Raw genomic sequence first — 26523 nt, forward strand, 5'->3', positions numbered from 1 at the left:
TGTAATAGAAGAGGCACAGATCTTCTTTCGGGGTGGGGGGGTGGGGGCGGGGGGAGTGATGATGATGATGATGACGACAATGATAATACCTAATGTTTATTGGATCCATTTGTGTGCCCATGATTGTGCTGAGCATAATGGCTGAATTAACTCATGGGCCTTTTATGGCGCCCTTGAGGATGCCTACCTGTATAGCCTCGTTTTTTTAGAGATGAGAAAATTCAGCTCAGAGGGACAGAGGAAAACTGAAGAGCTCCAGCGTGAAGAGATGGAACTTTGACTCCCCGTGGTGCCCCGAACAGGTCACCTCTTCCCCCAAATGGGTTACCTCTACCCCCAACATCCTCGTAGTCCCATCTATACAGGGGTAGTCGGTAGCTCCAGATTCCCCAGGCACTAAAGCTCTTTCCTGCTTGCCTACTTAGAGTGCAGGGAAGGGGGAGGAGGGTGACCAAGATGGATAAAGCCCTCGCCATAGCTTTAAATGTTGCTTTATAAGGCACCCAAGAAAATGAAAGTTTAATCCCCTGACCTCCCATCCTCCACTGGTGTTTCTTCAGAGTATCCGTGGCATTTGGAAGTGGGAAGGTGAGACAGAGGAAGCCTGGGTAGGAATTTGCATATTTCTGCCTAGTGTTATGAAAGAGACCAAGGGCAATTCACATTTCCTAGGTGGGGGAGTTTCTTCTTCCCAGCAGAGGAAATGTCTAGCTAAGGCAGTGGTTGGAAGCAGCTTAGAAAACCATAATCCATAGACTAGCCTCCTTGGGATGTGTTCAGGAAAGTCTACTGGACAGTACCCAGCATTCTAAAGTCTTTTTTTTTTTTCAGATATCTGGGCTTGAGCCAGATGATCTGGATTTCAATCAAGAGAAAATACTGTCTATGGCAGCACTTTGTGCATCCAAAGCTGTGCACAGAACAGCGGCTCCAGTTTAGTGAGCCCTCACTAGATAATGGTGCTGTCCTTAGGGTTGTGCATGTGTGGCTCATTCTGTCTGTGCTTTGGCCGGATGCTGAAGTGACTCTCTCTTGAGAAACCTGCACCCATGTCCTAGGTATGTACTGTCTTCTTGCTAAGAACTTCTTTCTATCAATGCAAGAGCTTAAAGTTACATTGTGATATTTTCTTTTACATTTTTTTTATTTTTTTATTCTGTGTGTGTGTGTGTGTGTGTGTGTGTGTGTGTGTGTGTGTCTTTACAAGAGCACAGCAGTGTGGGTGTGGAAGTCAGAAGATAATTTGCCGGAATCAGTTCTCTCCCTCTACTGTGTGAATCCCAGGGACGGGACTCAGATCTTCAGTGTTCTTCTGAGCCATCTCACTGCGCCAAGTTTTCTTCTTAAATTCCAACTTTGGGGGAGGGGGTGTGTTGGAAAGATGGCTCATCCCTCTCGAGCATTTGTTGCTCTTGCAGAGGACCCAGGTTCAATTCCCAACTCCTACAGGATAGTTCATAACCTTCTGTAACTCCAGTTCCACGGAGTCCGATGCCCTCTTCTGACCTCCGTGAACACCAAACATGCATGTGGTACACAGACATGTATGTGGGCAAAAGACACATAAAATAAAATGAATAAGTCTGATAAAAATAAGCTTTCATAGTAAGCCAACAACCACTTACTGTTTTGACGACAAAGAGGATGCCAAACCATAAGACAGTTGAGTCTGTCTGTCTGTCTGTCTGTCTGTCTGTCTGTCTGTCTGTCTTTCTTTCTGTCTGTCTATTGTTTGTGGCAGTCTTCCTGTGTAGCACAGGTTAACCTCACACTGAAGATCTTCCTGCATCAGCCTCCTTCCAAGTGTTTTTATTGCAGACCTCTGCCCCCCTCCCCATGCCTCCCATGCTCTGTGTGATTGCCTTCTGTGCCCCTTGATACCGTTTGTTGGAGCTGTTTCTCTGGACAGTTTGCTTCAGTTGCTTTTCCCTGCCTCTGGAAAACTGCAGGGCAGAGAAAATGATGGGCCCCAAAACAGTTGCAAGGAGCCAGCAAAGGCCGCTATTGAGAACCTGTCACCTTCAGGGCAAACTGCTTTCTGTTCTGTCTGAGGGCAGTTTTTGCAGAAGTCCCAGCCTGGCTCCTCACCCTTCCTCAGCTCAGTGCCTGGACTTATTTTAATTGGGACGCTGCTATTTGCTGGGCACAGGGCTAGAGGGCTGGCAATGAAGATGCATTGTGCTTTAATTGCATTGGCTTTGAGAGGCGAGGAGAAGCTTTATAAACATCCATATTGTTATGTTACAAAGGAGGAAGAAGAATGAGGGTTCATCTGACAGTGTATCTTATAGCTGTGGGGAAGGAGGAGGCGGTGGGGGTGGGGGTGGGGGGGGAGGGCTTGCACAATGACAGAGCTGACGCATCAGTACTAAGCTGCTGTTCTCTCAGAGGAAAAGCAAGTTGTCACGTCCCTGTGCCCGGTAGTGTCAGAATCCACCCAGATCACAAAGCTCTTTTGTTTATGTGAATACTATTGCACTTCTTGTTACTGGCCCCAGCCACTTTCTTGCAATAGGACTTCCACAGAGACCATAGAGATGCCCAGAATGGGATCAGCTGACTTCACTTCCTCCTCTTCCTCCTCTTCCTCTTCCTCCTCTTCTTCCTCCTCCTCCTCCTCCTTCTCCTCCTCCTCCTCCCCCTCCTCCTCCTCCTCCCCCTCCTCCTCTTCCTCCTTCTCTTCCTCTTCCTGCTCTTTTCCTATCCGTCCTCCCCCTTCTTCTTCCCTTGCTGAAACACTGTCTCACTATGTAGCCCAGGCTGGCTTGAAAGGTATCCTCCTGCCTCAGCCTCCCAAGTGCTACGATTATAGCCAGCATACCAGCCCGTACTTACTCTTTCAGAAGTCTGTTCTGTCTTTCCCCCTCTCCTTCTCTTGGGCCAGGAGGAAAGGTCAACAATTGCTTCAGAACAGCGGGGAAAGTCCGAAGGCTACTTCCAGGTCTGAGGGCCGAGTGTGCTCCTGACGAATGAAAGCAGCTTTTGAACCTCTGGGAGTGACTGTAGCTCCTAATCTCCAAGGGAGTTCTTGGTGCATGTGACATCATGTGCTGCTGTCCTAGGCTCAGTTTCCTCAGCTGGCAGAATGTGGGGCTTCCCTTAGGCTGTCATCCCACGACACTGGAGCCCAGGAGCTCTTTGAGGGTGGGGGCAGGATTACCCAATGGAAACTGGGTGGATAAAGCAAGAATCTAACTTCCTCTTGTAGCGCAGAGAAACCCTGCCAGCTTTACATCTTGGGGAGTTTTATGAAGGTGTTTTTTTTTTTATGAAAAAGAGTTTGGAAATATTTTTAATAATTTTGAAAGCACAGAATAAGAGTTTTGGTTTAGTTAGTGGTTTGGGGTGTGTGTGTGTGTGTGTGTGTGTGTGTGTGTGTGTGTGTCTGTCTGTCTTTCTGTGTCTGTGTGTGTGTGTAAAATTGCATGAGCCCATGTGTGTTCTTCATGTATATGAGAGTCCCAGATCGACATCAGGAATCTTTCTCAACCATTCCCCACCTTCCTTATTTGTTTTGAAGCAAGGTCTCACAGTTAAACCCCAAGCTTGCTGATAAAGCAAGTCTGGCTAGCCAGCTAACTCCGGGATGCTCTGGGATGTGTCTCTACCTTTTTACCTTCTGAGTATGGAATTACAAACAGGCCACCATGCCCACCCAACACTTAGGTGCATTCTGAGATTCAAGCTAGTCTTCATGCTAGCACAAGCACATTTTGCACTGATCTATTTCCCTGACCCTGGTTTTTTGTGTTTGTTCTTGTTTGTTTGTTTTGTTTTTTAATAGGATCCTAAGTATCCCAGTGTACTGGATAGTTTTATGTTCACCTGAAACAAGCTAGACTCATTGGAGAGGAGTGAACCTTCATTGAGGAAACGCCTCCCTAAGATAGGGTTGTAGGCAAGCCTATAGGGCATTTTCTTGGTGACTGATGGGGGAGGGTCTGGCCCATTGTGGATGGTTCCACACTTCTGGACTTGTGGTCTGGGGTTTTTATAAGAGTTCATGTTGAGCAAACTGTAGAGGAGCAAGCTGGTAAGCAGCGCCCCTCCATGGCCTCTACATCAGCTCCTGCCTCCAGGTTCCAGGCTTCTTTGAGTTCCTGTTCTGACTTCCTTCAGTGATAGAACGTGGTGTGGAAGTGAAATAAACCCTTTTCTTCCCAACTTGCTTTGGGTCATAACGTTTTATCAGAGCAATAAAAACCCAAATTAAAACACCCAGGGTGGCCTCAAAATAGCTAGGTACCGGAGGTTGTCCTTAAACTCCAAAGAGAACTTTCTTCTGTTCTCTATATTCCAAACTCAGGATTATAGGTTTGTATCACCACACTCAGCTTCAGAGGATTTTTTTTAACACCCAGTTTAGTGTGGAAGTCTGTAATTGAATAAAAAGGAGAGAGGGAGAGAGAGAGAGAGAGAGAGAGAGAGAGAGAGAGAGAGAGAGAGAGAGAGAGAGATTCATTTCATGAGCAAGAGACAATGGAGCAACAAGTGAGACATGCATGGCCCAGGCAAGAAGAGTAAGCAAGAAAGGGGCCTCCTAGGAGGAGTGTCTGGGTGACATGGTGCTGCAAAGGCCGGCCAGTCCTTCTGTCCCACATCAGAGGCTATCCTACCTACCTATCACCTACGTGGCCCACTTCGATCTCTGCCCTCCATTAAGCTCCTTTATCATCATCCTCCTGGATGCTCCGAGGTCAGAAGCTGCCCTTCAGGTGAGCTGGTCTGAACTGGCTAGACCTATAAAGGCTGCCACAGTGGCCAATAGCCAGTCTCTGAAGTCATCAGAGTAGCATCAGGTTGCTAAATAGCACCCCCTTCCAAGACAGGTCAAGATGGCCTTGTTGACATGGGAAAGAACCACTAAAGGAAGGAGTAAAAAGAATGATGCTCAAATCCCAGAAGCCCTCTGCCAATCCCAGACCATTCCTCTCCCGTATTAGCCTATTCTTACTCCCATGTATGCATAACCTCCTGACCCTAGTCCACTTATCTGTGGTTAGCACAGGTACATTCTTGTGCAACACTATTGAGGAGGTCAGAAGACAACCTGAAAGCCAGCTCACTCCTTGGCTTGGATAACTCATATGGCTTGATCTTGCGCGCGCCGGACTGGCCAGCAGTAACAACGCTGCAACAGGATCCTTCTGCACACGTTTATTGGGAGAGGTTGATTGCAGAGGCGAAGAGACCCTGAGCCCAGAACTGGTGCTGCTTATATAGGCCTAGGAGAGGCGTGTCTCACACCCGGATTGGTTATGCACTAAGCCTCATTTGCATGTTCCTCATCTGATTGGCTACTCTTTCTCTCTGTATCTCACAGAGCCTCATTATCATACCTCATTTGCATGTCTCACATCTGATTGGTTATACTCCCAAAGCCTCATTATCATGCCCGGGCCAGGCAGTGTCTTTGCAAAAAACTTTACTGCATATGTACACATTGGTTGTTTGTCCAAACTTATGCGTGGTGACCAGCAGTAGTCAGTGCCACTCTGCAACGGCACATGTGGTTTCCCACAGCTTGAGTTATCCATCTTGGGGGCAACTACCAGCTAACTCTTTTGGTGTTTTTTTTTTTTTTTTTCATTTTGTTTTAAATGTCTCACTCTGTGACTAAAATTGACCTGGAACTCAACACATAGCACAGGCTGGCCTTGAACTTGACAACAATTCTCCTGCCGCAGTCTCCCAAATGCTGAGCTCCTGAGCATATGCCACCAGATCTGCTTTAGTCGTATTAAGAATTCTTAGCCAGCAGAGCTTTCCATCCTTTGCCCTACACTGCTGCCTTTGCACGGCACCATGAACCACACTTCTCAAGCCTGCATCACTGCTGCCAGTGGGGGACAGCCCCCAAACTATGAAAGAATCAATGAAGAATATGAGGTGGCTGAGCTTGGGGGGCACCCCACAGATCGGTTTCTGTCAGAACTACTGTGATCAACATGCCCAGAGAGGTCTTTGTGCCTGACCATGTGGTCTGGTCCCTGTTCAATAAACTCTTCATGAACTTCTGCTGGCAGGGCTTCATTTGCCTATACTTACTCTGTAAAGTCTAGGGATCAGAAGATGGTGGGTGATGTGACTGGAGCCCAGGCCTACGCCTCCACTGCCAAGTGCCTGAGCATCAGCTCCCTGGTCCTCAGCATCTTCATGGTCATAACTCTGGTCATCTGAGACTTAGTAGAGGATTCTGGCTTCTGACGTGCTCCACCATCTGCAGCTGCCTCCCTCCTTGCCCCTTGCCCCTCACTACATGCATTTATTTATCCACAGTGGATTCAATAAAGTGCACTTGATAACCTCAAAAAGAAAATTCTTAGCTGGGTGATGGTGGCGCACACCTTTAGTCCCAGCACTTGGGAGGCAGAGGCAGGTGGATCTCTGAGTTTGAGGTCAGCCTGATCTACAGAGTGAGTTCCAAGACAACTAGGGCTACACAGAGAAACCCTGTCTTGAAATAAAAACAAAACATAACAACACAACAACAATAAATTCTTGACTCCAAATGGTGTCATTTCAGAATTGTAGATGAATTGCTAAGATCAAGTCGCTTTTATTCTTGGTCACAAATAGAAGTGGAACTGGAAGTCGTGGTGCATGGTGTATAACTGTAATCCCAGCAGTCTAGAGGTGGAGGCAAGGGGAGTGTCATGTGTTCCAGGCCAGCCTGGGCTACATAGTGAGTTGTAGGCTACCCTAAGTTGAATGAGACCCTGTCTAAAAAAACCAAAGAACAGGAGTAGGATCTGAGTATGAAAGAGAATGTCTGTAGTCTCAGCACTTGGGAGGCTAGGGGCAGGAGGATTGCTTTGAGTTTGAGGCCAGATTGGTCTACATAGCAAGTTCCAGGCTAGTCAGTGCTATTTAGAGAGACTGTCTCAGAAAGAATCAAACTAGCGAACTAAGAATCAGTAATACAACTATACCAGATCCAAGAACCTAAAGATGGCTGGCCACTTCATCATCCATGTATTTGATTCCAGATTGTTGTTTAATGTATAAAGTCAGGTTACAGAGTAGGAAAGGCCAAGGGTGGAGACATAGGCCATTGGTCCAAACCAATAAAAAGCATATATATGTGTGTGTGTGTGTGTGTGTGTGTGTATAATAACATAATAATGTAAATATGTAAAATATATATTTATTTCTAAAATTATTTATGGATTTATTTTTGTGCATATGTGTCTGTCCATGTAAATGATGGAGCATGTGAGTGTGCAGGTGCATTTCCATGCATCTGTGGACAGAAGAGAACATCAAGTCTCCTCCTCTCTCCCTCTCCACCTATTCCTTTGAGACAGAGTCTGTCCCTGGACTGAAGGCTCAAGATTTCCCAAGCTGGAAGCTAGCAAGCCCCAGTACTCCCTGTGCCTCTCTTCCTTGGAGCTGGTGTTTCACGCTTTTGTGAAACATCAGGCTCACTGTGTGGTTCTAGGCTAGGATCTGAAATCTGGTCTCCGGGTTGTGCAGCAAACACCCAACCACTCAGTCATCTCTCCAGCCTCAGAAAGATTGTATGTTTTTTCTTTTTTGATTAAAAAAAAATTATTTCCCTCAACTGCACTAGGAAGAGGAGAGAGATCGCTGCTTTCACTATTTGCCTGTTGTGTTGTGATATTTGTCTGTCTTTGGGTTTCTATTCTGAATCTTCACTGGAGAGTGTATGTTTCCCTGTTCCTCCCGATAAGGATAGGTAGTCTGCCTTGGGGAGTCTCTGTCCCTGATTTGCCATGTAATAATAGATGCATTGCAAAAGAATCAGAACAAGGCAGGAAGATGTAGAGCTTGTGGCCAGCTTGGGCCTCTTAGCTGTCTCAATAAACACATGGTGAATACATCACAAGGACAATTATGAAGTGCTTGCTCCTGACCGTCTTTGCAGCTCTCTCTAGCTCTCTCTTAACCCTCTTCATCACAGGCCGCAGATAAAAGGGACTAACCGTGACCAACATTTTAAGTGTCTGCTGCATGTTAGGGCTTCCAATTATTTAATCCCATAAGCCACACCCCTAAACAGACATTTATATAAACCATTTACCAAACAAAACAAAACAAAACAAAACAAAACAAAAACAAAACCCAAAAAACCCCCAAAACCTTTCTGGATTCAGAGAGACTCCACAGCTTGTCGGACGTTACATGCTTTCTACAGGCAGAACAAGCACTAGAGACTATGCTATCTAAATGCAGTTTGAGGGCCCACTACATTGACCCATAGATGGTTAGTATTGACTTGCAATACTGTCATCGACTAGTTGTTTCAGTAGGTAATTCCTATAGTTGTGCTGTGAAGTGTTCTAGCTCACAGGACAATCAACGCTGCAGAAGAAAAACACATAAAAGGGTTTTTAGCAAAGCCGACACAGAAGTAAATGTTACTAAGCTCATTAATGATAAACAGGCCTTTTTTCCTCTCCTCCTACTCCCTGTCCACAATGACTGGATAACTACTATCTCTGGATGCAGGCTCACAGATCTGTGTGACTTCAAGAAATGCAGCGTTTAAAGGGAGACAAAAGAGACCGGGACGACAGCACAGGATGTGTAAGAGACATAGTGGTTTGTCCAGATAGATCTAGCGGCCGTGTGGGAGGATGACAGAGGAAAGTGTCTCGAGGGAGGAGGTCTCTGCCTGACACTGAACGATGAATGGAAGGTCCTTTGATGCAGAACAGGGTAGCAGAGGAGAGCAAGACTGAGGCGAAGGGAAGGGAAGGGAAGGGAAGGGAAGGGAAGGGAAGGGAAGGGAAGGGAAGGGAAGGGAAGGGAAGGGAAGGGAAGGGAAGGGAAGGGAAGGGAAGGGAAGGGAAGGGAAGGGAAGGGAAGGGAAGGGAAGGGAAGGGAAGGGAAGGGAAGGGAAGGGAGCATGATCCACTAGGCATGTTTGCAACCCTGCACTCAGGAGGCAGAGGCAGGAGGATTACCACAAGTTTGAAGCCAGACTGGTCTACACAGAAAGTTCCAAGCCAGCCAGGAGTACATTGTATTATGACTTTATGCCCTTTATCAGACACTGTGAAAACAAAAAGAACAGAACCTTACATACCCTTCCAAGTTAGTGGATACATGAAAGCTAACCAATAGAGTGGCCATTGAAAACCCTCATGGCAGACACCTGAGGAGCGGGAACAGGGAAACCATTGTTTCTGGTGCTACATACACCAGGCAGTGGAACTAGATTATATGCGGAATAAATAGTTCTGCAGTTGGTGTCTGGGCAGCATGGCCACCCTGCTAAGCACAGCAGTCCTGCTCAACTGGAACCAGTTGGATCCTCGGGACAAATCAGTCACTTCACAAAATGCTGTGCATTCTTTAATGTCTAGCTAAAGCCCTTCAACTTCCAGGAAGTCTTCTGAGAGCCTCAGCTACTAAGAACTCGCCCTTGATTTTTAAATTAATTTATTTTATATATGACGGTTTGCCTGCATATGCATCTATACCTGGTGCCGTGTCATGAGGGTCAGCAAAAGGGCATCAGGTCCCCTGGAATTGGAGTTATGAATGGCTGCGGGCTGCCATGTGGGTGCTCGGGAACTGGATTTAAAAGAAGCAGCTAATGGGTGGTAGTCATGAGGGACACTCTGGGGAGGCTGAGGGATTTGAATGTGGAGCAGATGTCAGCTGCCATTGGACTGATGTGTTGTTTTTGTTTGTTTTGTTTTGTTTTTGTTTTTTGTTTTTTTTTGTTTTGTTTTTGTTTTTGTTTTTGCAGTGGTGATTACGTCAGAGGATGTTCTTTTCCTCTGAAGATGCGCTGACATTTCTAAGAGTAAGATGGCACAATACGACAGGCTGATCTCCAGATGGCTTAGCTGAGGAGAAGTGAGAATGCCAGCCTAGAAGGAGCAAAGGAGAGCCAGTGTGGGAAGTGCTTGCCAGCCTCTGCCTCTGCCCGAATGGACACACGGACACTCGCTGCACTCTTCTTTCCATTTCCCTCAGGTTCTGAAAATGTTCAAAAAGCTTTTTAAAAATCAGCAAGTTGTAGTTAAGGGGCTAGCAGTATAGAGATCAGTTGGTGGAGTGTTTATTTAGTATCTTAGTTAGGGTTTTAGTGCTATGGAAAGACATTGTGACCTAAGCAACTCTTATAAAGGTCAGCATTTAACTGAGGCTGGTGTACAGCTTCAGAGGTTTAGTCCATTACTGTCATGTGGGGAAGCAAGGCAGTGTCTAGGCAGACATGGTCCTGGAGAGGAAGTTGAGAGTTCTACATCTTGATCTCCAGGCAGTAGAAGGGGACTGTTTGTTTCACTGGGTGTAGCTAGAGCATGTATATCCTCAAAGCCCACCTCCACAACGACACAATGATACACTTCCTTCAACAAGACCACACCTACTCCAATAAGGTCACATCCACTCCAACAAGGCCACGCCTTCTAATAGTGCCACTCCCTTTGGACCAAGCATTCAAACACATAAGTCTATAAGAGCCATTCCTATTCAAACCACCCCACCTAGCTTGCAGAAGGCCCCTGGGTTTGATCCACAGTGCAACATGAATGGAAATGTGGTCACAACTATAATCTAAATACCCCAGAAATAGAGGATGGAGAATCAGAAGTTCAAGGTCATATCTGGCTAAGTTGAAGCTAGCCTGAGTTGCATGAGACCCTGTGTCAAAGAAATAGAGAAGTGGGAGGGGAGAGAGGGAAAGAGAGAGGAAAGGGGAAAGAGAGAAGAAGAGAGGAAGGGAAGGAGAGAGGGAAGGATAAAGGGAGCTACATCGGAGAAGTCTAGTGGTCCTTCAAATTACAAGGAATGGCTAGGTTTCTCTGAAAAATTGTGATGAATTTGTGGGAAAGTAGCTGGTCAGCTCCCAGCACTCAGAAGGCAGAGGCAGGTGGATCTCTGAGTTTGAAGCCAGTCTGGTCTACAGAGAGAGAGAGACAGAGACAGAGACAGAGAGACAGAGAGAGTTCTATGACAGCCAGCAGCCAGGGCTACACAAAGAAATTCTGTCATTAAAAACATTTTAGACAGAGAGACAGAGGCAGAGAGACACAGAGAGAGCATTTGTAGGAAAGATACAAAACAGGAGCAAAGAGGCCTGGGCCTCCTAGCAGAGTTAGCAAAGCCAGGGTAGCAACTAGGGACTCGGGTCTTCTCCCTAGGAAAGTACCCAGCATAGACAGCAAGTACCCAAGACTCAGAGCCACAAGGCAGCTTGGCCTCTGGATCCTGCCCTTTTTTCTGTCCTATATCACCACACCTGTAAGTGTAATGACTCAGACAGTAGTCAGTAGGAGGGGTAACTCTCAAAACCAAAGCGAAGTGGCTTTTCTCAGGCTGCTAGCAGTGAAAGCCAGCTTCTTAAAGAAGGACTGTCAACTCTCTGGGGCAGCATGTCTCCCTGAAATGGACTTGCCTCTCTTCCATGTTTGCCTTATTACAACTATTGCATCCCCTAAGAGCTAGTATTTCAACCTGTCTATAGAAAAAAAAAAGTGCTGTAGGTATTTGTAATTCTATTTCTGGTCCCCATTTTCAGGAATGTCACTACCCTTTGCCTCCTGTGACTCATACTTGCTACTCCCAGGAGCCAATGCACTTCTCCATTTACAAAGCAGCTGGTGATGAAGTCGGCCACGTGCTTTGAGCTTATCTGGGAAAAGTTCTAGGCAGCTAAGTGACACTCGATCCAGAACTGAATGGCCACTCTGTGCAGGCATGCTAGTATCAGGGCTGGCTCACATCTCCTGCTCTATTCTGAAGAGAGTCACTCATTCACTTATTCAGGATGAGTAACAGTCGGCGGTGATGGATGGATAGCAGATCGTTGATTTCATTTCCTGCCCGTGGTTTCTGCACGGGGGTCTGAAGGACAGAGAGAGGCATTTCAAAAATGTTCACACAAACAGCACCGCTAGCAAAGTGTGCAGTTCCCTAAGATGGACTGCTGTGCCCAGCAGCACTCATTGGGTAGTTTACATTCCAGTGCAGTAATTCTTGATATTGATTTCCTTCACTTTGCAATCACATTTTGCATGTGGACTGGTACACAATTCTTAACAAGAGCTAGAAGGAGATTAAAGGCCATTTACCACCTCATATGCATCAGGTATTATCAGGTATTTTTGTTTGTTTTAGAAAATTAATTTTCTTTTTAATTATGTGTCTGTGTGTGGATATGTACTCATGAATGCAGGTCCCCAAGGAGGCCAGAAGAGGGTGTCAGATTCTCCAGAGCTGGAGTTAGAGGTGATTGTGAGTTGCCTGATGTGGGTGAACTTGGGTCCTCCACAAGAGCAGAAAGCAGCCTTGACTCTTGAGCCAGCTTCTTAGCCCCAGAATTGGGCATTTTACACACTGGTTCCTTGAATCTTTATGAGACCTCTGTAAGGAAGGTTTCCCCTGTCTTATTTCATAGATGAGGAAAGCAAGATTCAGTGAGCTAGAACTTATCCCACACCCTGCTCTGTGTGCCAAAAGCTGTGATCTAAGCTCCTACCACTATGGTTAGTTTCCAAGAACTCAGTCCACGCTGTCATTTGATAGACAGTCATTTGGTTTTAGATTGCTCATTGCCCTTCACTCCCAATATACACTCCCCGTTGCTAAGATGCTCTTCACGAAGCACTCTTGAGAAGAATAGAACATGTATTTTCAAGACAGATATTAACAAGACCCAAGTGACCCTCATCTTCATTAACCCGGAAAGCAGTGAATCGTTGCTCATTGCAACCATCCATTATAGCACATCACCAGCAAGTCTCAGTCTGTCTCACACTAGTAGGTACAGAGATGTTACCAATTTTCTTAAGAGATATTGTATCAGTTACACATTATTTCTGAAAAGTAATAGTCAAAATTAGTATATATTTAACCTCTCAATTATTTGCTGAGCTTACTGTTAGTTACTGTGTAACTAACTGGACTTTTAGGGCAAAAGCCTGGGTTTCCATAGCCCAAACAGGCTAAGTTTCACCACCCATCCATGTATAACACTTTCCTCTGAAATAGAAATGTTTCATCTTGCAGGGAAACTCCTTAAGCAGGAAGGTCAACAACTCAAAATTTTCAGGAAGTCCCTGAAACTGACCAGATTCACTAGGCCTCTATTAGCTCTAGTGTAAACAATAAAGGTCGAGCTGCAAAAACCTTAAGACCAATGCAGCTGCCTAGAAAAATTAGAAACCAGCAGAACTGCCTAACCCTTCCCCCACCCCCCTGAGGGTACTCCCCCACCCACACACCCACACACTCCCACCTCACAGCCCTGGTATTCCCCTACACTGGGACATCGAGCCTTCACAGGACTAAGGGCCTTTCCTCCCATTGATGCCAGATAAGGCCATCCTCTACTATTCATGCAGTTGGAGCCATGGGTCCCTCCATGTGTACTCTTTGGTTAGCTCCTTCATTGGGGTCCCCGTGCTCAGTCCAATGGTTGGCTGCCAGCATCCACATCTGTATTTGTCAGGTTCTGGCAGAGCCTCTCAAGAGACAGCTATATCAGGCTTCTGTCAGCAAGCACTTCTTGGCATCAGCAATAGTGTCTGGATTTGGTGTCTGTATATGGAATGGATCCCCAGGCGGGGCAGTCTCTGGATGGCCTTTCCTTCAGTCTCTGCCCCACACTTTGTCTTCATATTTCCTTTAGACAGGAGCAATTCTGGGTTAAAAATTTGGAGATGAGTGGGTGGCCCCATCCCCTGACCCCATCCCCTTGTCTAACCTCTGGATATGGTCTCTACAGGTTCTCCCTCCCTTTTGTTGGGTATTTCAGCTGATGGTAACTGCTGCAGCTATTTAAACAGGAATGTAATTTAAACTCCATAAACTTCAGTTTTTGCACAGGTTAAATAAAGATTTAAAGTATACCGTGTTAATAAATGATGGGGTTCAAAGTCGGTACAGAGCTCAGGATACAGAATAGTTTGCAGACATAAACATAGCAATGCCGAATAAGATCGTGTTAAACTGTGGTAATGCTAAAGGAGATGCTGGAGATAATGCCTGTAAATGGGAATGAGAGTGAAAAAGAGGACACTGGGGCGGGGCGGGGCGGGGTGGGGCGGGGCAGGGCAGGGCAGGGCAGGGCAGGGAAGCTGGTGATAAGAGGAAGACATTCAAACTGAGACCTGGTCACTCACTAGGAAGCACATTAGCTAGATAGAAATGACAAAGTTGCCCGACATAAAATGTAACAATTTTTTTTTTGTTGTTTGTTTCTTGAGACAGGGTTTCTCTGTATAGCCCTGGCTGTCCTGGAACTCACTGGCCTAGTTCACATTAGAGGGATACAAAGTTTAAAATGAAGCAGGAAATAAATTAAAACGTAGGCTTTACAGCCCTAGAAGAGGAAAGTTAGCATACAGCCCCATGTAAGTTGAAGAGAGGTATTCCAACCATGCACACAGTCTTTCACAGATGCAGTCTTCTGTTTCCAGGTCCATCCATCTGGCTTAGTGCCCCAGAGAGCCTGGTTCTCGGTTAGGAGTAACCCTGGTTTGCCCAGTGTTTTCCATGGATTGCATGTGTGTCCTACCACAGTGTTGGGAAGTTAGCCAGCCTTCCATGGATGAGAAAATTAGGAGTTGCCTTTCATGACACCTCACATCTGGCCTGATATATATTCTAGACCATTTTATGAGTACACTGTCAGGTAAGACATACTTTGAGGGCAAGGATGTCCGTTCATAAGAACTGAAACTACCATTGTTCTTCTAGGTATCTCTGCCTCTCTTCACTGCTACAAACAAACAGCAAACTGCAAACTCCTGGCAGTGCTGCTGGGATGAAGATTGAGAGGATACAGCCAGACTGGCTCTCTTCCCCACGAAAACATCTGGTATGAATCAGGCCTTGCAGGCCCCTAGAGACAGCAGCTCTCGAACCCAACCCAGCCTTATGGCTTAAGGGTAAGATAGATACAGTATCTAATCAAACTCACTTTAAGGAATTGACTTCCATTGTCAACCTGATACACAGCTGTGGGTATGTCTAATTGATGTAGGTGGGTCCTGTGGGTAGTACCATCCCTGGACTGTCCTGAGTTAGAGACAGAAGGTAGCTGAGCAAGCCAGAGAGAGAGCAAGCCATCAGCAGCAATTTGCCGTTGCTTTTTGCTTCAGTTCCCCACTTCAGGTTCTCATCTTGAGAGCCTGTCCTTGCTTCCCTCAAAGACCGACTGACTGACCTGTAAGATGTAGTAAACAGTTTCTTTCTCCAGGTTGTTTCTGGTCATGGCATTATCACAGCTACAGGGAAATAAGCTAGACCCAAGGGTGTAAAGTTGCCGACCACCGGTAATACTGCGGGTAGATGGGATGGAGTGCTAAAGAGGGGAAATGATTTAGGGACTGGTTTAACTGAGCTCAGGCCCCTCCAGCTGCTAATCTCTGTGTTTTCCTGTTCCCAGGCTTTGACACCTGGGGAAGATGACTCTTGCCTGTGAACAACAACTGCAGGGTGAGCTGGAACTGCTCTTGCAGGCATGATCTGTAAGGACGGGAAGTAAGAAAAGGTCTTGAAACTTCCAATCTCCTGGGCCCATCAGGAAGAACTCGGGATAGTCCAGACCCCACCCGGGAGCCATTTGTCCTTTGCTTCACCTTGAAGGAGTTAAAAAGCCTTCCTGTATTGAAGAGGCAGGGATGGAGGAGGGCCCAAGGAGGGGGAGAAGAGGGAGCATGGAGGAGGAGACAGGCTTGGGCCCCTGTAGCTCTTTCCTTTTGTTGCAGTGGGTTTGTGCTTGTAGGTCAAAGGCAGATGTGAAGTAGGAGAGGTGCGCTGTGGACTTAAGGACCGTAGCTGCTGGGGTTGGTGTGACGGTACCAGCCCATGGATACTCTGGAAGGATGGAACTCAGAGTTTAGGAGGAGGGAGCAGAAAAGCCTCGAGGGTGGGAAGATGAATAAGGTAGACCCTCTTCCTTTCCCATCAGGCCATTGTTCTGAACCCCAAGCCCGATCAGGGCTCACAGTTTGGTGACTGGCAATAGCCACTGGTTTGGGCATCTGGTCTGGCATTATTGCTCCCACACAGCATGGCCCTGGCCACTGTTCCTCAGCTTCTTCACCTGAAAAATAGAGATGGTGCTATGGAGGACAGAATGAGATGAACATGCCTTGCATACAGCTGTTAACACACAGGAAAGCTCTTCATAGAGAGAGAAGAGAAGCACGGTCTAGAAGGGAAGTGTTGTGGTACACCCTGTCCAGGGAGTTCACATAGACTAGGTGCTGTTTCAAGTCATCCCTGCAGGTTGGCTTGTCACCCGGAAGCCTTGGGAGAAGAGTGTTTCCATCCCTCAGTTTCCATACCTTCCCTCAAGGGGGGCTAAGATAAGAGGCAGGCAGAAATGGACGAAGGAAGGGACTGGCGTCTTTTCACACATCTCTGATTTAGCCTCTGCTGTCTTTTTCTTTGAGGCAATGGGTATGAAACCCAGGCTTTGCACACAATAGATAGGCACTCTACCCCTGTGTGCTTCCCCAGCCCTTTTGTTTTGAGACAGAACGTCTCTGTGAACTCACTGTCCTCCTGTCTCTGCCTCTGGTGCTGGGATCATGGGCATGTGCCACCTTGGCCGGCTATTCAGCCTAGCCCCGTCCTCATTACATTTTCCCGTCCTCAGTGGCCCAGGATCTCCCTGCTTTACTTAATTCAGCTCCTTTCTACTCTGCTCTGTTATAGATGGGCTGTGTAAGCGCAGACAAGAGAACAAAGAAGAAACAAGAGCTTCCCAAGCTTTTGGGTGCTGTATTGGTGATCACAGATTTGTCCCATGACTCTAATGTCAGAAGGTAATGAATATGTACTGTGCTATACACACACACACACACACACACACACACACACACACACACACACAGAGAGAGAGAGAGAGAGAGAGAGAGAGAGAGAGAGAGAGAGAGAGAGAGAGGTCATTCAAGGGCCAATGGGGAACAATTCTCTGAGAAAATCTGTACCTTATAAGAACTAGACTAGGAACTATATATGAAATAGTAGGTTTCTCTATTCAAACTCTTTTTTATCAGCTCAATTCAAACATGACCCGACCACTGCCTTTTGTTTCTCAAGAGAATTCAGAATCACCCTGACGGAAAACAATCACAGCTTTCTTCAGTGCTTAGAAAACAAAATTGGCACTTAAAAGTCACCCATGCAGTTTAAATGGAGGCACAGAGGTCCCTATATTATAGTGGCTTCCTTTCTTGCAGATGGAAGGACAGTATTGGGAAATGTCTCCACATGACTAGAACTCAAAAAAAAAAACAAAACAAAACAAACCAAAAAAAAAAACCAAATGTGTGCTAACTTATCCACAGAGTAGTCTTTTGTTTTAATTTATTTATTTTATTTATGTGAGCATACTGTCACTGTCTTCAGACAGACCAGAAGAGAGCATCAGATCCTATTACAGATGGTTGTGAACCACCATGTGGTTGCTGGGAATTGAACTCAGGACCTCTAGCAGAGCAGTCAGTGTTCTTAGCCACTGAGCCATCTCTCCAGCCCAAGTAGTTCAATTTTAAGATAGTTTCATTACCTCTGTACTAAGAGTAATCAGACGGTCTTAGTTAGGCTTTCTATTGCTGTAAAGACACTCCAAGATCACAGCAACTTTGTTTGTTTGAGATAGGGTTTGTCTGTGTAGCTCTAGCTATCCTGAAACTCACTCTCTAGACCAGGCTGACCTCAAACTCAGAGGTTCACCTGCCTCTGCCCCCCAAGTGCTGGGATCAAAGGCTTGATCATGGCTATTCTTATAAAGAAAAACATTTAGTTGGGGTTGACTTATGGTGCAGGGTTTAATTCGCTCATTGTCATCAATGGCAGGATGCATGGCAATGGGCAGGCAGACATGGTGCTAGAGAAGGAGCAGAGAGTTCTAATCTGGATCAGGAAAAAAGATTGAGTGAGCCTCTGGGCCTTGCTTGAGCTTCTGAAACCTCAAAGCCCATCCCCCTAGTGACATACTTCCTCCAACAGAGCCACAGCTATTCCAACAAGATCACACATCCTAATAGGGCCACTTCCTGTGTGCCTATGGGGGCCATTTTTATTCAAACCACCACACAGACTGAGAGTCCAGAGTCCATGGTGTTAGTGTTAAAAGGTCATTAAGGTTATTAAGAATGGACTTGCAGATGACAGTGTATGCGTAAAGGTCGCTGAACTGAGAGTGGAAGTAAAACCATGAGTATCATCCAAGCCTCCTGAGGTAACAGAGGTTGGTGACGTCCTGATCTACAGGACAGGGGCTCTCAGATCAAAGTGGGCTCACTGGATCTCCAAGCTTGTCCTAGAGATAACTCTTAAATTATTTCCTCTTGTCTAAGGGTGAACTCTTGAAGACATTGTCTTATTTAGGGTTTCATTGCTATAAAGAGACACCATGACCACAGTAACTCTTATAAAGTACAATATTTCACTGGAGCTGGCTTACAATTTCAAAGGTTCAGTCCATTATCATCATGGCAGGAAGCATGGCAGCAGGTAGGCAGATATGGTTCTGGAGAAGGTGTCGAGAGTTTCGCATCTTGATCTGTGGGCAGTAGAAGGTGACCGTGTCACTGGACATTGTTTGAGTATAGGAGTGACACACTTTCTCCAACAAGACCACACCTACTACAAGGCTGCACATTCTAATAGTGCCACTTCCTTTGGGCCAAGCATTCAAACATATGAATCTATAGGAGGGGGCAGACCTATTCAAACCACCACAGACATGCACATTGGCATACATCTGAGGTCCCAGAGTTCAGAAGACTGAATCAGGAAAATTGTGAGGCCAGCCTAGAGTGCTACAAAGAGATAGGGATGGGGATGGGGATGGGGATGGGGAGGGGGGAGGGGGGAGGGGGAGGGGAGGGGAGGGGAGGGGAGGAGAGAGAGAGAGAGAGAGAGTCTTTGGATACTAATTGTACCATGGAACTATCTAACACACCCCATCTCCTAGCTGAGAACACTCTTCTCTAAGCCCCAGAGTCATTTTCTTTAATGTGTGACATAAGGCCCCATGTGGAGATCTGTCAGGCCAAGCTGGCTGTAACTGAGATGAAAGTTAAGTGTGGGACCCTAGCCGGGCGTGGTGGCGCACGCCTTTAATCCCAGCACTTGGGAGGCAGAGACAGGCGGATTTCTGAGTTCGAGGCCAGCCTGGTCTACAAAGTGAGTTCCAGGACAGCCAAGACCATACAGAGAAACCCTGTCTCGAAAAACCAAAAACCAAACAAACAAACAAACAAGCAAAAAAAAAAAACATTAAAAAAAAAATTAAAAAAAAAAAAGTGTGGGACCCTGGTCCCAGGCCCCTACTTTTTTGCCTCTGCTTCCTTTCTTGGAAGAATGAATTTTCAGTCTATGGCCCATGAGCACATTACAGTTATGTAAGTGTTACCCCTAGGCCCTAAGGACCAAGGCTGTCCTCTGGACAGGAAACCAAAGAGCCGAAGAGATCTAGAATGTGCAGTGGCCCCAAGAGATCTGTGGACTATGGGGGCAGAGAATAAACTAGTCTCGGCTTTCTCTGTTCACCCTCTGTAGGTAGAGTACATTTTCTTTCTTTGAAATTCTTTTACATTTAAGTTTATTTTGCATGTACACACATGCTAGAGCATGCATGGAGAGGTCAGAAAACAACCCTGACAGCTGTGGATCCTGGGGATCAGACTCAGGTTGTCATATTTGTCAGAAAGTGCCGTGACCTACCAAGCTCTCTCACGGACCCTGATAAAGGACATTTTATAAAATGAGACCCGAGGCCCGGCAGTGGTAGCACACACCTTTGACCTCAGGATTCTGGAAGCAGAAACAGGCAGATCTCTGAGTTTGAGGCCAGCCTGGTCTACAGATTGAGTTCTAGGATATCTAGAGCTAGGCAGAGAAACTCTGTCTCAAAACAAACAAACAAAGAAACAAACAAAGAAACAAAAAGCATAAACCAATAAATAAAAAATAGACCTAAGTAGGGCCTGATTGCTCAAGCTGGTAATATCAACTCGAGGAGGCTAAAGCAGGAGGACCACAAGTTCAAGCCCCGTCTGGGGTACAGTGAGGTCAGGACTCAGGCAATCTAGCGAGACCCTGCCTTAAAATAAAAAGTAAAAAGAGGCCAAGGCTCGATAGTCAGAGAATAGTTGTCTAGTATGTACAAGATCCCAGGCTCAACTTCTAGTACACATACAGACACAGACACAGACACAGACACAGACACAGACACAGACACAGACACAGACACAGACACAGTCACAGACATAGTCACAGTCACAGACACAGACACAGACACAGACGACACAGACACAGACACAGACACACAGACACAGACGACACAGACGACACAGACACAGACGACACAGACACAGACACAGACACAGACACAGTCACAGACACAGACACAGACAGACACAGACAGAGACACAGAGACAGAGACGCAGACGCAGACGCAGACGCAGACAGACAGGGACAGGGATAGGGACAGGGACAGGGACACGGTCACGGACACGGACACGGACACGGTCACGGACACAGACACACAGACACACACAGCACACACACACATTTGTAAGTGGAGTTGTATCCATGCCAAGCTAAGACCTCATGTTTTTTTGTTTTTGTTTTTTTGCCAGCTTTGAGGTGAAGTCATGGTCCTTGACAGTACTCGGGGCTCTCTTGTGTCATGTGATCCTTCTTAACCCCGTCACCCCTGTCCTCACACTCTCAGTTCCAGTTCAGTACAGGGATCAGTGACTCACCACAGCTGCCTGCAAAATGTGTGTCTGTGCTGTTGAACACAGACAGAGCGTGGGGAACTACAGTGCAGGGAAAGGCATGGCAGTAGCGAGAGGACCTGCTTTTATGAGAACCCAAGGGCAGAGTGTCTGTGGCATCTATTCTGGCATTTGGATGAAGGATGATTTCCCGAAAGGATGATATCTATGGTAAAAGCTACAGGGTCATAAGGGATCAAGAAAGCCAGGGAGGCTATTTCTGTAAAGGGAATGAAAAATGCAAATACTGGAGAAAATAATAACTTGACATTCATGAGTCAAAGTAAGAAAGGTCTTGATGAAGCTTTCTCCCCAGTCTTACCAAGAGTATGCTGTCCCAGTAGGGGCTTTTGTTTTGGAAACAGGGTCTTGTGATGTAGGCAAGCCTGAGATTGAACTATTGATCCCTTATCTCCGCCTTCCAAACATTGGATTATAGGTGTGCACCGTTACATCTGCCTCCAGTGGAGGTATTAAGCTTAAACTAAGGTAAACAGGGAACTGGGGTGTGTGTGTGTGTGTGTGTGTGTGTGTGTGTGTGTGTGTGTGCGTATGTGTGTGTGTCTATGTGTGTGTTTGAGAGAGAGTGTGAGAGAGAGAGACAGAGAGAGAGACAGAGAAAGAGACAGAGACAGAGGGAGACAGAGGGAGGAAGAGGGAGAGACAGAGAATATGACCTCCTGTGGTCTGAATGTATTCTCAAATACTAACATGTGAGAAATTTAGTTTCTAGTAGCTGCATGGAAACTTAGACTTTGTCCAAGATTAATTGTAGAAAGTTAGTTTCTAATGCAACAGTTCGTGGAGGTGGAGTCTGGCAGGTGGTGGTTAGGTAGTTCACAGGGTCCATGCCCTCATCAGTAGAGACACTATTAAAAAGCCTTGTAGGTGCAGAATCTGTCTGTCTGTCTGTCTCATTCCATCCATCTATCCTTTCTCTCTTTCCTTCTCTCCTTTCCCTTAACCTCCTTTCTCTTCCTCGTCTTCTTTCTCCTACTCCTTCTTTTGGGTCTGTTTGAGATGGTCTCAAGAAGACCAGGCTGGCCTCAAACTCTGAGTATGAACTCACTGCATAGCTGAGGCTGACCTAGAACTTTTTATTTTTCTGCTCCATCTCTGAAGTGTGAGATCACTGGCAAGTACCACCGTGTTGGTTTTAAACAGTACTGGGATCAAACTCAGGACCCCATGCAGGCTCTAAAAGCATTCTACCAACTGAGCTACATCCCCAGCTCCGATTGTGTTTTGTTTTGAGACCTGGTCTACTTATAGAATCCTACGTTGTTTTCAAGCTGGTGGCAATCCTCCTGTCTCAGTCTTTTGAGTGTTTCCTGTGTAACTAATATTCACCTCTTTTCCCTCCTCAAGAGTTGGAGGTTGAATGCAATGCTTCATGCATACTAGGCAAGAACTCGACCCTGAACCCTGTCCAGGCCTTCTTTTTCACCCTGTATAAGAGGGCATAATGTAGGTTGGCCATTCCCATAATTTCTGTACCACACCACCCCAGCACATCTTGTATGCAGGACGAATTGCAGGTGGAGGTTTTTGTAGCTCGGTTGATGTCCCCATCTCTCTATTGTAAGTCTTGCCTGGTTATAGGAGATGGCTGGTTCAGGTGCTGTATCCCCCTGTTATTAGGAGTCTTATCTAGGGCTACGCTTGTAGATTCCTGGGAGTTTCTACTGCACAGGGTTTCTAGCTAGTCCCTGAGGTATACCCCATTTCCAGTTGTCTTTCCCAGTACTCTCTCCCTTCATCCTGGGAACAGCCAACCAATGACTGATCCAGCTTGAGACCCCTGCTACATGAGGGAGCCCAGCGCTGATCTCATCTAGAGGGTCAGGGATCAGAGTCTGGATAGCCCAGAGACTCAGAATAGAATCAAACAGGACCAGCAATTTTTAAGCCAATGAAATGATTCCTAGTGATAGTCTACTCTACTCATATACAGGAACATAGCATAATCATCATCAGAGAGGCATCATCCAGCAACTGATGGAAACAGATGCAGAGACCACAGCCAAACATTGGACAGAGCTTGGGGAATGCTGCAGTAGATGGGGAGAGAAGATTTGAGGAACCAGAGGGGTCGAGGAAACTACAAGAAAACAGCCCACAGAACCAACTAACCAGTGCTCATAGGGGAACTAGAGGTGCAAGTGGTTATAAGTGGCTTGATGTGGGTGCTCAGATGTGAACACTGTACCAGCAACACACACTCCTGACCACGGAGCCATCACCCCACCGGCATCCCACCTTTGGTGTTTTGTTTTGTTTGTTTGAGACTGATTTGAACTCTACAGAAATTCAGACGAAAGACTGAACAGGATGCTGACTGCATTTGAACAGGAACTTATCAGACTCTGGCGAGGAGTCAGAATCGGTCCCTTCTGGAGCGTGAGAAATGACTCCGACACGAGAGAAGACAGAGGTACTGAGCTTAGAGGTCAGAGTCCAGTGGCACACCATCATCAGAAATGGGCTATTTGAGGAGAGAGACTTAGGACACACGGGTAGCACTTGTGACATTGATGTAGGCTTGTGGCAGTTGGAAAATGGCCTGGAAACAAGCTGGAAATGAGATTGGGACATGTGTGACGAGAGTCACAACCAGACTGTCAGCCTACTCCAGGCAGCCAGCACCCATGGGCCTCTGTGCTCGTCACTCTGCAGACAGGACCGAGAATGACAGCCACACATGGAGTTCCAATCAAGCCCAGGTCACGAGGGACAGAGACTCTTGAAGTCAGTCCTCCACCACCAGGAAGCAAGGTAGTTGGCCTACCTCCTGCTCCAAGCCACGGGCTACTGCTGGCTTGATTCCTAGTGGTGCTTTTCGAGTTGTTCCGTGAAGTCAGTGACATGTGTCTCCTGGTTTGGGTTCAGATTACAATCAGTAATCAACCAAACTCCCTGAGACAAAAACAAATAAACAAACAAACAAACAAATTTCCGGTTTGGAGATCGGAGCCCATCTGTTTCTCATTTTATCTCTGGTCTGGAAGACTCCATGGCTTATTTGTTCTCTCTGCTCCTACCTTAAGAACACACAGCCAGCTGGAAGCAAAGTGGCCTTGCTTGTGCTTGACTACCTATGTTCAAGTGAGAGTGATGTGTGCGGTGGGGACTGCGTGTTTCCGTGCAGAACAGGAGAGGTGCCTGACTTAAATTTTTTTTCATGAAATTTTAATTTCCATATTTAATCTAAAAAAAACCAACTAAATACAAGCAAACAGTACAGAAACCATGTCTTATTAAGTGAGTGGTAGGCAACAGATATCTCCATGCTTATGTCTCAGCAGAGTCACTGGTGCAATGGAAGGATAGCAGTTGATTAGCAGATCAGTTGAGTGTGAACTCTGGCACTGAACAAGCATCTTGGAGACTGCAGTGTTTACCATCAGCCTCTCTTCTGAGATGCAGGAGGAGCAGGCAGTCTGGAGACTCCAGCTCTGTTGTCTTTTGTGTTACAGGTCCCTCTTGTGTTGGCTGTGAGCATTGTCTTGCTTCTGCACCTTGAAACATGAGACCTGATTTTGTGAGTTTGTCTGCATTGCAGCTAGAATCCTGCTCTTTCTTCACACCATGGTCACCATCTCCCCCAACTACCACCATCAGCACCATGTCCCCCACTACCACCATCAGCACCATCTCCCCCACTACCACTGTAATCATTACCATTGTGACTATAGCATTTAATGTGAATGTAGAAAGTCAGAGTGGGAAAACCGTATTTAAAACCATGTGCCGGAGTGTAGGTAGTTCAGTTGATAAGAGTGTTTGTCAAGCATGAACAAAGCCCGGGATTTAGTCTCTAAAAGGATGAACACTGGTGTGGAGGAACACCCAGCATTAGGGAGGCAGTCAAGTAAGAGGTTCACAGCAGTCTTAGCTACCTACATAGTTGGAGACCCCATTTCAGAGACAAAACAAGCCATTTGCCCAGACAGATGGGCTTTGAATTCTTCACTGTGTTCCCTCTGACAAGTGTATGCCAACAGCTAATGCCTGTGTTTGCCAGTTTTTACACTGATTATGTGGATTACGTAGGCGGGTACAATGATACTCACATGACTAAGATCCAAAACTGGTCTTAATATACACTGTATATAATGTATATAATATATAATGTATATAAATTGCTTGCTGATGGACTGAAAAAAATAAATTGTTTCAAGACAGGATCTTACAATGGAGCCACAGTTGGCTTTGAACTCACTGTGTGACCCCAGTGGCATTGACGTTTCATGATTCTCCTGCCTCTCGACTGCCAAAGTCACAGGTGTGCTCTACCACGCCCGCCTCGAAAGCTGATCTTCACATACTCATTTCTCCTTTAGAGATTCTTAACCAAGAGTGAAGAAGATGTAACCGAGGCAAATTGGCTATGCTGTGTCTGGATATGGGGGTTGAGTTGTCTGCGCGCTATGGATGTAACGAAGCAGCCAACGACAACATGAAATACTCGCTGATGGCGTCTTAGCTTGGAATTATGCCCCAAGTTAAAATGTGCTCCCTTCTCTTGTACTTTTGTTATTGTTGTGCCGCCACACCCCTACTCTGTGGCAGCGTTTTGTTGAGTAGTTCAATTGACATGAACGTCAGATTCTCCTCTCTTCATGTCCTAAGTGCAAGGCCTCACTGGGCTGCCTGCCCATGTCCCCATCTTCAGAAGCTGAAACAAGCCTTTCTCTGTACGCCAAAACCTAGCATGTGCCACTTTCTTCAGTCCCCTAAATCTGACTGCAGCAAGCTGAAAGGCAAACACGTGGTTGACACTTGTCAGGAGAGGTGTGTGGGCAAAGCTTATGAGGGATATATGACTGATGATGGTCCTGACCAAACGAAAGGACTTCCTTCCCTGAATTCACACAGGGAATTCTGTGTGCAGGGCACTTCATTTGGCCCTTGAACTGGGCCACTTTACGGTTCACCTTCCTGTTATAATGTATGCATCACCAGGATCCTCAGAGTTGGACAAATTTCTCTTTGAATTTCTATGGACAGGTAGAGAGTTTATCACAAGTGAATAATTAAATAATAGCTACTGAGGAGGTTCAATGCATGCCTTGTTTTTCCTACGGATACTGGAGATGTTTCAGAGAAAAGAATATTGTTCTGTGTGCCTTTCTACCCTCCCCGTTCTTCATCTCTTTTCCTACCATGTTCAGAAGATGATCCAGGGCACGTGACAATATTCACAGCAAGCAGGCTAGCCTTCCAAAGCCATGAGAAACCTCTGCAAGTACCCTGAGCCTGGGTCCACATTTCCTGATAATGGCTCTGCCAAAGGTGGCCAGGCCTCTCCACCAGGGTGGGAAATTCTCAGCTGGTAAACTTGGTAAACATTGCTTACCAAGGCCAGCACTGGACAGAAAGTAGCAATCCAACTGCATTCCTGTAAGCTGTCATATGTTAAAAACAATAATCATAAAAATCTATGCAGAGCTGACGAAATGGCTCAGGAGGTAAAGACTTCTGCCACCACACCTAACCATCTGAGTTTGACCCCCAGGGCCCAGATAGCAGAAAAAGACCCCTGTTCCAGCAATTTAGCCTCTGATCTCTACATTTTTACTGTTGTACATACCTCCTCCACCAAATAGATAAAAATATAATGAAGAGGAATTTTTTTAAAAAAAAAAATCTATTCCTTGGAGACATTGGAAACTTTTATTTTAGTTTTGGTTTTAGTTAGTTAGTTAGTTAGTTAGTTAGTTAGTTAGTTAGTTAGTTAAGATAGAATTGTGCTGTATAGCCCAGGGTGGCTCGGATTTTGTGATTCTTTTAT

At 46.1% G+C, this 26523-nt stretch overlaps 1 protein-coding gene and 1 long non-coding RNA gene across 5 annotated transcripts in view; one reads left to right on the forward strand and one right to left on the reverse strand.

The window, feature by feature from the left end:
• The window catches only part of Ubash3b (ubiquitin associated and SH3 domain containing, B), a 150933-nt gene extending 147809 nt beyond the window's left edge, over positions 1-3124 (reverse strand). Inside the window, exon 1 of the mRNA XM_006510634.4 lies at positions 2836-3124. Coding sequence (XP_006510697.1) covers positions 2836-3047 — 212 coding nt within the window. The 5' untranslated portion in view covers positions 3048-3124. The remainder of the gene's footprint in view (positions 1-2835) is intronic.
• On the forward strand, positions 75-26320 carry Gm35657. 4 transcript variants are annotated; one of them, XR_870644.1, is made up of 8 exons: positions 75-1058; positions 8473-8550; positions 9722-9951; positions 14683-14873; positions 15374-15423; positions 16651-16760; positions 22684-24270; positions 25073-26320. It is a non-coding gene; the product is annotated as a predicted gene, 35657 (long non-coding RNA). The 4 variants fall into 4 exon arrangements; XR_870645.1 differs by lacking the exon at positions 25073-26320 and having other exon boundaries at positions 22684-23163; positions 24206-24802; XR_870643.1 differs by lacking the exon at positions 25073-26320 and having other exon boundaries at positions 22684-24802.
• The last annotated feature ends 203 nt before the right edge of the window (positions 26321-26523 follow it).

This window comes from Mus musculus, chromosome 9, assembly GCF_000001635.26.
Source record: "Mus musculus strain C57BL/6J chromosome 9, GRCm38.p6 C57BL/6J".
Classification (NCBI taxonomy): Eukaryota; Metazoa; Chordata; class Mammalia; order Rodentia; family Muridae; genus Mus; species Mus musculus.